General features: G+C 45.0%; 1 protein-coding gene across 1 annotated transcript in view; it reads left to right on the top strand.

Annotated features, from left to right (window-relative positions):
- rspo2 (R-spondin 2) overlaps positions 1–12,663 on the top strand; it is a 53,675-nt gene that overhangs the window by 26,453 nt on the left and 14,559 nt on the right. The window contains exons 4-5 of the mRNA XM_036539600.1: positions 5,895–6,038; positions 6,465–6,656. Coding sequence (XP_036395493.1) covers positions 5,895–6,038; positions 6,465–6,656 — 336 coding nt within the window. The remainder of the gene's footprint in view (positions 1–5,894; positions 6,039–6,464; positions 6,657–12,663) is intronic.

The raw sequence follows: 12,663 nt of genomic DNA, 5'->3' as shown, positions 1-12,663 counted from the left end.
CTGCAGGGCCCGGCCAAATCCAGACCATGTGTCTTCCATCAAGGGGAGAAGCTCGTCGCGCACAGTGTCTTGTGCGGCGAGGAGATGCGGTCGCCAGCTGCTGGGACTGAAGCTAACCAGATAGGTTTCGCCTCCGAGAGAGATACAGACAGCGAGAGAGAGAGAGAGAGAGAGAGAGAGCCTGCGGCCTGCCAGAGGCGTCCAGGATTCCACAGCTCGTTTAAAATCAAAGTCTTCTGCCCCCCACCTCCAACGCAGTTCCTCCACAGTTTAAAGCACATTTCAACACCCGTGGCGTAATCTCTCCCCGTACACGCGTCTCCCTGTGTTCCCGGGCGGGGTCTTTTTTTTTTAAACAGCGGCTAATGGACGCTTCAATGGGAGTCGTAACTTCGAGGCTGTTAGCGGACCACTTAACAGATCACCAGTTAGCGGCGGTCATTAATCAAAGCGGGCCGTCCGCTGGCCCGTGGATGTATGTACAACGGTCGCTTTTGAAGAAACAGAAAATCCTTCAGTTAAAATTCCTCTCTTATCATTGGAAACAGTTTAATCTTCACATTCGTTGGCTGTAGCCTATAATCAAACACATTATGCAAAGTTCTGGCATCCACTATGAGAGGTTGTATAATATAATCAAATGATCAGTGTTGGGGAGGGCGTGCTTCTTCAGTAACACATTAGTATGCCATTATTACATTAATATTTTTTTCCTCATCTGTTTTCTGCGTGGTGAGGCAACTTTGGTTCACCCCATTAAGCTGTCGCTAAGACAATTTACTGTTAGGTGAGTTCAGGGAATGCAGGGATTTTCATCACTAGTGGTTTTAAAATTCAGCTTTAAAATAAAATCCAGAATATAAGAGAGATATATATTTATTTATCTAGAGAGAGAGAGAATATTGCACGGTGGGGGTGCAACGAAATTGTGGGTGGTCTACAACAGCAGCGCACTGATGAACATTTATGTACACACAGTACAAATAAGGCACGCGACATAGGAGAAAAAAAAATATACAAAATATACAATAAAATGCAATAAATACAGTAAAATACAGATTTACAAATTTAAAAAAAGAGAGAGAGAGAGAGAGAGAGAGATAGAGATAGGTAGATGGATAGATGGACTAAAAACATTTTAGTTTTTTAGAAAAATGAAAATGCCATCAAAAAAGGTCTGTTTTCTATAACCAACTAAACATAACCAACTAAAATTTTTGAAAAGCAGAACTTTGTGAGCCATCCAAAATTTGACTGGTATCAACTTTCACACTTAGGGAAGTATATGCACTGATAGAGATGGATTGAAAAATGGCACCCCAAATAAAACCGTCCAGAGCACTGCTTAATGTCACACTCACTGAGGCCGGATCTGTGCCGGGACCGATTTTGTGGGAGACGGCCACTGTGCAGCTGGATGAATCGTCCCTGAATGACTCTCCCGCCCATCCGTGGAGAGCGGGCTGTAATCTACGCCGAGCCCCCCCCCCCCCCATTCCCCAGCCAAGATGGAAACCCTGGCTAGTGAAGCCTGAGATTGCCAATATCCTGGAAGTGTGGTTCAAATATCACAGCTCTCCGAGTGCCAGTATATATGCCACTTGAGACATCTTGGGGCAATTTTTTTCGTTTCTTTTTTTTTGTTGTTTTATTGCCACTCTTGTAGTAAAAAAAAACTGTTGCCAAACACCATTGTTGTTGTTCTTGCCCCTTCGTTGCCACTTTAACAAGGCGCGCAAGAGTTGGACGAGCTCCACCCACACCTTTCTCAGCTCGGCTTAAAGCATAGTGTGGGAATTTGTTGGGTCTGAGGTGGATGCCTGCCACACGAAACGTGGCCCTGTTACCCCCTGACTGGTGCCCAAGTGTTTCCACATGACACCCGATGCCAGCTTTGCCACAAAAGCGTTGCCCTGTGGAAAAATGAGATATTACTACCAGGTGCTCCAGTGGAAGCTGAAGTGGCATCGGTCTCTTAGGATCACGGACAGTGACAATTCATCATCGTAGCTCTCCAACCACAGCTAACAACAATGTCAGACCTCCTAAGGGACACACCCTGCTGTTGCTTAATGATGTGAATGTGGGTACTGTTGGAGTAGGTGTGTGAGTGCATATGTGTGAGTGTATGTGTATGTGAGTGCATGTCTGTGTGTATGTGTGTGTGCGTGCGTGTGTGTGTGTGTGTGAATGTGTGTGTGTGTTTGTGCGTGTGTGTGTGTATGTGTGTATGCGTGTGTGTGTGTGTGCGTGTGCGTGTGTGTGTGTGTGTGTGCGTGCATGCATGTCTGTGTGCGTGTATGTGTGTGCATGCATGTGTGTGTGTGCGCGTGTGTGAGTATGTGTGTGTGTGCTCATGCTCCATATGGCAGGCACAGGGGTACATCAGCAGCACTCTGGCTGGATATTGACCTGTCATAACACAGCCAGGGGGCCCCTGGTGTCTGTGAGGCCCCTCAAGCGTAGCCAGCATGCCGTGACGGTCCTTGTTTCAGATGTTTCCATTCCCCGACCGACAGGAACACCAGCATGGTGTTGCATGTGGGTGATGCAGCGTGTCCACGGATTTGGGACACCATGGGGCTTGCCCCAAATACGCAAGCCAAACACCAGTGAGAAAAAAGCGGGTCGTATCGGCCATGCTCTCAGCAGAGCTGGGAATGGACAGATGGAAAAACATGATTCCCCCTCCCCCCTTCTCTTTTTTTTGCAGTTCTTGCACTGTGATGTCTGTCTTGTCATAGTGCGGACTGCTCTGTTGCGCAACAGCATGCCTGGTTTGTGTTCTAGGCAACTTTGCAGCTTCTCAGCAGCCAGTTCATCTCGACAATCCCCAACCACTCCCACTCACAGGAAAAAGACCTGTTGATTTCACCAAGCTCATTTCCACTTTAAAACAATTCCTTAAAAAAAACAGTGACGCAAGGCAAGAAGGTCTCAAGCATAGCCCTCACATTCGACACTCACTTTGAGCGTCTGCGATATAATTTGTTCCTTTTTCTGTGCTCTGTCCAGACCACAGCAAAGGGGCATGCTTTCCGCAAGGCCTACAGCGTTAGATAATTCGAAAGCTTGAGGCTTCAGATCGCAGTGCACTTGACATGAAAACCATGCAGAGCCGTGATGGGAAACATGAATAAGGGAGCAATGTGCTCCAACACAGTGGAGCATAATGAGGATGCAAGTTGTTGCCTGGGTGCCTCTGAGTCCCTGTCAGGGCTGAGGCTCCCACATTTTTGCTTTAGAATTAATTGCGTTGAGAAACGGGCGGAGAGATAATGCGGTTAAGGCATCAGACATTGGCTGCACTGCCCCCTCCATTGCATTCTGCGTGCCGTGCCAGAGCCAGTCACCTCATTATTTCTTATTAGTCTCCCAGAAGCACCTAGACGGGACTTTAAAGGTGATGTTGAGGTTAATCCGATAAAAAAAAAAAAAAAAAATCCGGCCAACCTTCACCCGTTCATATGGATTTCTGGCTGCGAGAAATACACTGAGCGGTGATACTGCATCTGAGCTTACATTCTCTCTCAGTTTTCCCTTACGCATGCAGAGATCAGCGAGGGTGAACATTTGAATTTGATCTGTTTTGGTCACTTTTTTGTGTTTTTGTGCTTGCTGAGATCAGGTAACCCTGTTTTTACTACTGTATGACCTGATGAGAACTTCTTGTGTCCTGTAAGACAAGAACCACTCAATGAACTCCAGTGTCTTACACAGGAGGGATCAATCCGGTCGGTTTTCCATTTTGTGCCCTCATCCGTAGCGGATTTCTCTCATTGCGGCGCAATGGCCGCTGTTTGTCGGTGTAAACAGCTGAGGCTCGCGCAGCAAACCAACGCTTGACATGAGGGCCACATGTGTTTTTGCTCTGCCTTCGTGCGGTGAGAGATACTCAGGTGATCACCAGCGTTTAAAGGCAGAGGGCTGCTCTCCAATTATGGCACTGATTTATGAGCTGCTCTTGTCTGTCCTCAGCTGGATGTGTAAGAGCGTTGTGCTCGGCGAGTTCTTATTACAGGCAGAACAAAGGGCAGCGGTGCGTTTGTGTGGCCTCGCTCGCGAACCCAACGCCAAGATCCCTACAGCGCCGTGTAAACTCTACACGGCACAGGGTGTGGGTTTATTAAACAAAGGATGCACTTGCAGAAATGTATCAGCCGTGGGAAAACACATGCAGTGGCAAGACGGAAAGAGAGCGCTCCTCCATGCCATAGTTTGCATTCTTGTGCTGCGGTTGAGCAATGTGGCTCGCGGGACACCCCTTTCATCTGCGCGCCAACTTATGTGCTGCTTCACGCTTCTCCTTTTCCCAAGACACAGGGCACGCTCTGGTAGGAAGCAAGTGGACTCAGAAAAGGAAGTGAGTGTGCTTGGACAGGAAGCGAGGGTGCTCAGACAGGAAGTGAGAGTGCTCGGACAGGAAGTGAGTGTTTTGAAAGGAAATAAATTAATAATACATAATAATAATGTATATAAATAAGCTATTTTGAAGTTAATGGGCTCTGTTAGGAAGCAATTTTCACTCTTGTAGGAAGAGTGCTTGGACACTCCCTGGAGTCCCTGCGCAGTAACTGGGTCCCTGGGCAAAGAGTATGACGCGCTTTGTGGGCGTGCCTCAGACGGGCCTGATTTAAGTGTTTCAGGACACTGGGTTTGTTTAGACTGCTCGGGAAAGCGTGAGAGACCCAAGCCAGTGGGCAGAGGCTGTATTTGAGTGTTCAAAGCGAAGGGGAGGACCCCTCGTCGAGGAATGCGGACGACGAGGGAATGATGGTTAGTTGTAGATGTTATAATTAAGGGGCGTGATTGCGAGAACCTTTTTGGGGCCTAGAAGGGTCAGAGATAAAAGCGAAACCCTTGTGTGTTTGAAATGTGGAAAATCACTAAAACATGCACCCTTAACACACAAAGACACAAGAGGGGACTAATTTGAGCAGGGAACAGATGCTTCCATACCTGGCCTTACATTGGGAAGCCATTGCTTTGGACGGATGTAAGCCTTCGCAATCTGAAACCCAATCTGGTCGGTAATCAGTCACTTTGGGCTTCTAAGGAGTGTCATAAATTACACATCTCCAGGAACCCCTTTTTAATTATGCTCTCCAGCACGTCGGCCGTGCGCAACACGTGTAATTTGCTGTGCCTGACTTGCTATTTGAAGGGTTAGATCATGATGATATGTCACCGTACTCTTTGTGTTTTATGTGCTGTGGCTGGGTGGTGCGTGGGATGATAAATAGGGACTGGCCTCTTGCTCGTCCACTGCCACAGCTTGACAGGGTGTACAAATCTTTTAATTCCCAAATCTTGCCTAAAGAGGACTTGAGTGGCAACCGGCATGCCAGTGTCTTTATCGGGCCATTTTTTTGAGCTCATGTGACAATCGTGTTTGCCATTCCCACATTTTCTAAAGATACCCTCAAAGCACATATGCTTTGGTTGAGGTCTCATCCAAATTTACTTGCGTCTGAAAAATTCTCACAATTAATCACTGAGAGTCGCCTCTCATAACCAACCGGTTCCGACTGCACACAGTAGAAATGTTCCTTGTTTCCAAACATCGGATATTACTGTGATCTCTCTCCCTTCCATTGCTGAAAGAGGTCAGTGTGAGGTAATCCTTTATGAAGGCCGACGTTGTCATTCACTGTAGCACTTGCTCCCAACCCCCTTTGTTTGCGTATGCTAAAACAACAATGCGTGTGAGGGAGAACTAGTCTGGTGAAATATCGCCCCAGAGAGGAGTGTTCTGGGGGTGGGGGTGTAGGGGGTGTATGGGGGGGGGGGGTATTTCGTTGTGGTCGTAATCTTTTCAAGGCCCCAGCGATTATCAGTTCCAGATGAGATCGCTGTTTGTCCTGACGAACGTTTCCTTCTCTTTTCTCTCGCAGGATGCAGGATAGAGAACTGTGAGTCTTGCTTCAGTAAAGACTTTTGCACAAAGTGCAAGGCGGGCTTTTACTTGCACAAAGGTCGCTGCTTTGAGGAGTGCCCTGAAGGCTTCGCTCCGTCAGAGGACAGCATGGAGTGTGGCGGTAAGGGAACCTCGGCCGTCGTTCCTTACCAATTCCCTCTGCATGCTGGGAAAGGAAGCACAATGGTGACGCAGGCTAAGGACCTGGGTTTGTTACCGGGGGTTTTGCAGGTTCAGTTCCCTGGTGAAGCCCCGCTGCTGTACCCTTGAGCAAGGTGCTTAGCCTGAACCGCCTCAGTAAATATCCAGCTGTATAAATGGAGCACATGTAAAAATGTGAGGCGTCTGCCAAGCTTCTTTTTCACATCTATAGAAAGCATGCCTAGCAGTAAAAGTAATGCCTAGGGAAAGTGAGATGGAAAATTCTTAAATGTAAGGAGTGTAAGTAAATCGCAGTTGGAATGGGAATGCTACACCCTTAGCGGTGGATTGGGATGGGAGATAGGAGAACATTGTACCCTACGCTGACCGTCTGACTGCTCCACAGAGGGGTGTGAGGTGGGCCAGTGGAGCGAGTGGGGGACCTGCACCAGGAGAAACAAGACCTGCGGCTTCAAGTGGGGCCTGGAGACGAGGACGCGGCAAATTGTGAAAAAGCCACCCAAGGACACGATACCCTGCCCCACCATCGCCGAGTCCAGGAGGTGCAAAATGGCGATGAGACACTGTGGCAAAAGAGGTGAGACCACTCCGCCTACACTTTAAGGTTTTTCCTCAACATTTTGAGGGATGGATGTGGTGGAGGGCTGGGTGCTAACTGTATATTGGTAGCACATTTAATCCTTTTGTGTGGTGTGACTTGAAGGTGTGACTTTTTAACACACCTTTATTGTTTCCATCATCAGTGGGTGTACTGAACTGCTTATGTCTTCATCAGGTTCCAAATCTTGGCAATGTACACAAATGCTTAATGTGTTTGAATGGCATGCTTTGAAGTGGAGAATGCTAAAAAGCATTCTTAAAAAGCAAACCAGGGGGAATAGACATCAGGGAAATCCCACGCCTAACCTGTTCATGCATTTTTTTAAACTGGGAGAGACTGTGGGTTAGCAGCATACAGGGACAGGGTCCCACAGCTGCAGTCCACAGGGAGGAACTTGAGGCCCTCCACATTGGCCTTAAGGGTGCAAGGGCTGCCAAACGTATAATGTCTGTGCCTATGCAGGGATAAAAGTATGGATCATGTGTTAAATCGAGACTTAGGTTTTAGCCAAGACGTTTAAAGAGCGCTTCTCCATTGTTGTATCTAATGGAGAGAAGGTACCAGAGAATGTACCACTCAGAACCATGCAGAGACAGTTATTGTCTAAATTAACATACAAAGATACTATACGGATGAATATGGGTTTCAGCTACCAAGTTATACTGTTTGTTATTGAGGGTGACACAGTATGAACAAGACTTGTGGTCAATTTCATTTCAGTTCAGGGGAATAGGCTTACCATTTGAAATGACCTCTCTGTACGCTGAGGTGTGCTGGCCTCCGTGAAAAAAAGAAACCAAATGAAAGCCATGGGACATCTCCAGGGTGGAGAAAGTTCCTCTCCCAAATTCCACTTCCCCTGCCCAAACCTCACTCTTATTTACTTTAGTCCTCAGAACCTGTTTACTTTCTAAAAAAAAACAGCCCAGCACCTGTTTTTTGTTGTATTTCAGGTTACAGTAGTGTTTTATGCATGAAATATCTGTATTTTTCCATGGCTGATGAATTAAGTGAGCTCGCTAGCTTTTTTCCCCCTCCTCTGTGGAATTTGTCCAAGTAAGAAGTACAGGTTTCCTCAATGGCACATTGTTTCCTCCATGCTGTTTGGGGCTATTTGCGGTATGCGTGCATTAAAAGTGAGGGAAACTCTGTGGAAAAATATTTCTGTATAAATATAGCAAGGGAAACACTTGAACTCCTGAAATATTTCATTTTCACAGACAAACCAAACATATTCATGGAAATTGATGCAACTTTAGAATGTGCTGATCAATCAACAGTATGAGTGTTTTTTCAGTGCAGTTTATACTTATTCTTACTTGGATATGATTACACTTCTCTTTCATATTTTACATTAAGAACTATGATATTTAATACCAGATAAATGGTGCTTAATTTTCTTAGGCAAAATGAGCTAGATTCAGTCCTCATGAAATAGTATTATGTCTCAGAAGATAAATTCAAATAAATGTCAAATGTGCCAAAATATGTCACGTGTTGTCGCTTCAGCATGGCACATACCATTCAATACATTATTATTTTAAAACTATATTATTTGATTTGTTAGTTCACAATATATGCCTTACTCTACCACCTATGGACTTAACATTAAAGATACTGTGTGTTTTTAAACATAACTAACATTAACAAACGTTAGCAACAAAGCAACCATTTATTTTGGTTATATATACATTTCCGAAGCATCAACTTTGGTAATACTTTTATAACATATCCAGGCAGTCCCCATTTCTCAACAGTCCAGTTTATGAAGATCCTCATTTACAACATTTATGAAAATACGCATGAAAATACGCTCATTAATTGTTTTTAAAAATCGTGATTTACAATGAAGACTCATAGAGCCAGTGAAAGTGGCTAAAAAGGCAACAACAGAGATTTCTTTTTTCCCATGGGGGTCTTTGGTGTTTGTCTTTGTTTTATGTGTTGTCTCTCTTATTTTAGTTAGCTGTTTTTGTACAGTGAACCTGTGATTAAGAACAGAGGAAGACCAAGATGCAAATGACAACCTACAGACAGGTGTTTATAACAGAACAAGTGAATACACAGATAGAACAGATAAGGATGAAGTCTTTAAATAAATGTTCCTCACTGCCTAACTGTGACACATGCACCCTTAACACACAAAGACACAAGAGGGGACTTTTTGTGAAAAATAAGATTGGTGGCCTTTGTTATAACGTTGCATCTACAGAATGTTCGATTAAATTCCCTGCAATCTGGTTTACAGTGGGGATTCCAGAAAAGTACAGTATCATAAAAGCTGAAATATGCTGTTGTAGGGCTTAGTAAGGTAGACCCCTTTCTTTTTTAGCATTGAGAGTAAGATAAAAAAAAAGAGAGAGGACAAGAAAACTAAGAGGACAAGTTATGCGCAGGAAAGGTCTAGCACTGTAGGTTAATCTGATTCCTGCTTCTTAGGTTGTTATTTTCCCAGAGTGCTTTGCATTACTGACTAATTGGTTTTGAGTCTGGAGTTAGAAGTGGAGACAAAGGCAGGTGAGAGGTTTGCTGGTGCTAGCTACAAAAGATGAAAGGTATTTGGATGAGACCTCAACCTCATCATTCTCTCTGTGACACATTAAAATAAATGCTTTGTTGACTCAAGCATACATAACAGCTCTGGGAAAAAGTTCATTGTTTCACAGAAAAGAAAAAAACAGCTCAGTTTTTATATCATTTTTCAGAAATATTGTATCTTGCATCTTACAGGCATTGAGCATTATTTATTGAAGTAGTTAAAAAAACAAGACTAAACGTGTCTGCTGAAATACAGTATGCATATACTGGCTGTTGGTAATTTCCAAATTGGAAACTGTGATACTCTGCACATGTTCTTTCCTTCCGCTGTCATGTACCGTTCTGGTTTGCTGGAGATGAATTTTCCCTTCAATTCTTTTTTTCACTGTGCACTTGACCTTTCTCTTAGTATTTTACAGCCAGCTTTAATTAAAATCTGACATTGTTCTGCTCTGTTACTGGTATCAGTTATTCAGCATGAGGTCAGTGGTTGTGAATCACTGCAAAAGTTGGCTGAGCCGTCCCCCCTCCTTTCCCTTTCAAAATTTTGGCATTCAGTCCGCTGCCGGGGCTGATCAGGGGACGTGTGAATCGGGTCCCATTCGCGCGTCTCTGGGGCCCGCGTGTCACGCCTGCGGTCCTCTTCCAAAAATAAATCTTTTACAGAACGTGTTGCTCACACGGAGTTGGGGCCGGGCCTGTGTTAGTAACTTATGATGCAGATGCTGATGCTCTATAAACAACAGAACCTCAGAGAGTGATGGTGGTAGCCATGTTTGTAGTTTTTCGTGTTTGGGCCTGGACTACAAGAAGAAACCTTTGAATTTTAGTCACGTTTTTTCAGTTAGTCAACAATTGATAAATGGGGTAGGTTACATCTTATGGAAATAATTATTTATGAATAGAATGAATAGTACTATGGCAAAAGAATTAATTAATATTTTAAAGAAAAAATGTCCTGGTGGCCCATGAGGCCAAGAGCTGTACGTATGTGTGGAGGACATTGGAAAGCAGTAGACTCTCAGGATAAACATCACCAGGTTCATAGAAAGGACTCATTGAGACGGGATCCCTTCTAAACCTTCTAGTTGACCTCTTGCAATACATCGGATTCTGAGGACTTTGCAAATACAGCCATGAATGCCACCCAATAGGGCAGCTTTACTCTGCAGTGTAACAAATGTCTTCAGACATAAATAGGATTAGGCACAGACTGTAAACACAATGTATAATTTTTAGTCTTAGTGAAACACTGATGCTGAGCAGAACGATTCCTCAGAGACTTTAGTCCACTCCGGAGGAAATTAAAGGAGGGGTTTGGAGTAAATGCCTATGTCTAATTTGCTGAAGACGTGAACAGACAGCAGCGTTCAAGATAAGTATCGGATTACATAACGGCAGGCCTTACAGATTGCGATGGATTAAATAGAGACAGGAAATCTTTTTTTTTTTCCAAAGATAAAGAAATCAGGAGCATGACCATAAGATGCTTCAGGACTAGGTGCGCCATTTACGTCAGCTTCATTTGACATTTGCCCTGCGTGCATATCAGCATGCTTAAATAACACTGTGACGTTGGTGAAAGATCTGCGTCCTTCAGCTCTAACCGGCATAACATATGTAGGACAGGAGAAATGATCTCTGAAGCTGGGCCCTGGTGGCTGTGAAATTGATGTGCTGCTCTTTAACAGAGTTATCGAACGGAGTGAGCCATGATGGGAGAAGCGAATTACGCTTCATGGCATTGAAACAGGGCCCTTTTTTTGTCCCTTGGCTGCCAGAACAGGCACGGCCTCTCTGGGGAACTCGAAATCTTCCCTCTTACTTACTTACTCCCCCCCCCCCCCCCCCCCCAGGGAGGCCTGCGGACAGACTGAAATCACTGTTTATTAATAGTAGATCTTCGGCAAACGATATGCCCGCCACCACAGCTGACCATCTCCTAAGGGTGAGCGGGCGTGTCGTGAAGCGTCCAATTTTCCAGGAGAGGGAAGCGTTCCATGGAGATGGACTGTCAAATGCTTTCTCAATGTTGACTCCATTACGGCTCCCCAGGAGATGTCCCTGCATTTCTGTCATTGTATTCACTGGTTCACAAATGGACAAGTGACAGGCGGTAGAATGGTTTTGTCATTACCAGTTGCACATGAATCCCTGACTGTTTAAACGCAAAAAAAGATGCTTTTTTTTCCCAAACTTCAGATAGTACATCATTCCATTTGAATGCTGTTATATATTGTGTAAATAACTTGATATTGTCTCAAAATGATTCTCAGATCTTTGGAAACTGAGGAGGAGCAGAACCCTAAATGACTGTGCCATTGAAACACATTGCCCGATTGTTTTTTTAAAATACAGTATTTTATTCCGAACCTGAGGTGGAGTTCAGTTGGGCCATGGTTGCCATGTGTTTGACTCCATGTTCTTTGAATTTTCATCATCTTAAAAGCACAATAGCAGTGAGCTGCGCTCAAACACCTTTGCAGGGGAGCAGACACAGAGGGCCGAGCACACTCTGGCACCATGGTGACGAGGCAGCGTAGGCAAGCCCATAATGATTTTCAATGCAGGCTGGATTAGGTACCTGCCTCCCCTGGCTGAGCCTGCTGAAGTATTGATCAGGGCAGTTTGCATCTCCCCATCTGAAACAAGAGACACCCGCATGGTGAAATTTTACCCAATGGATATTCTTCAGGGGCATCGCTTGGTGTGTCATCCTGTCATCCATCACGCTGTTAAAGTCCGGAGCCTCTTCAGAGTTTGCTCACAGATTTACAGTTTTCTGTCCATGGCACAGATGAGACAATGGTAATCCCAATGTTACAATGGTTCTTATGTATTACGTAACTCTTTTGCACACACATAGGCATGCGTGCTGTCTTAGGTCTGTGCATAAGAGATATGCTGTGTCAGTACATATAAGGACACAGACGTCCATTAGTATCCAAAGGAAACCCAAAGTGCAGCCTGATAGTCCCTGCTGTTTTTCTGGGCAAGCACTGTGTAACATAACAACCCACCATTGTCATCATTGTGGATTATGGCTATGGAATACAACTAGGAGTGACAGACAGCTGGTCTGGGCCCCAGTACCACTTAAGCACAGAGCTGCCGCGGACATCGAACACCTGGCCTGACTCTGGACTAGGAAATGTTTGTAGTTAAGGTGGACTTTACTGTAGCGGGCCTACCGTAGGGGACCAGGCCCGAATCCATCCGGCCCACGATCTACGATTCCCATCAGCAAACAGCGCGGTCGACCTGCTCACTCATGGTACACATCCCTGTGGTCTGGAAACCATCTGGAACAGGTCCTGTGTAAAACAATTCTAAGAGCAATAATGGCTTCGGAGAAATGGAACTGTGCTCTGAAATGCATACCCTCCGTGACACCAGGCAACACACTGGGAATTTTTTTTTTGTCATAATTTGTGCATTGCATCGC

Source organism: Megalops cyprinoides, chromosome 10 (genome assembly GCF_013368585.1).
Source record: "Megalops cyprinoides isolate fMegCyp1 chromosome 10, fMegCyp1.pri, whole genome shotgun sequence".
NCBI lineage: Eukaryota > Metazoa > Chordata > Actinopteri > Elopiformes > Megalopidae > Megalops > Megalops cyprinoides.
Note: the sequence above shows the minus strand (reverse complement) of the source record. Positions and strands in the feature narration are given on the sequence as shown.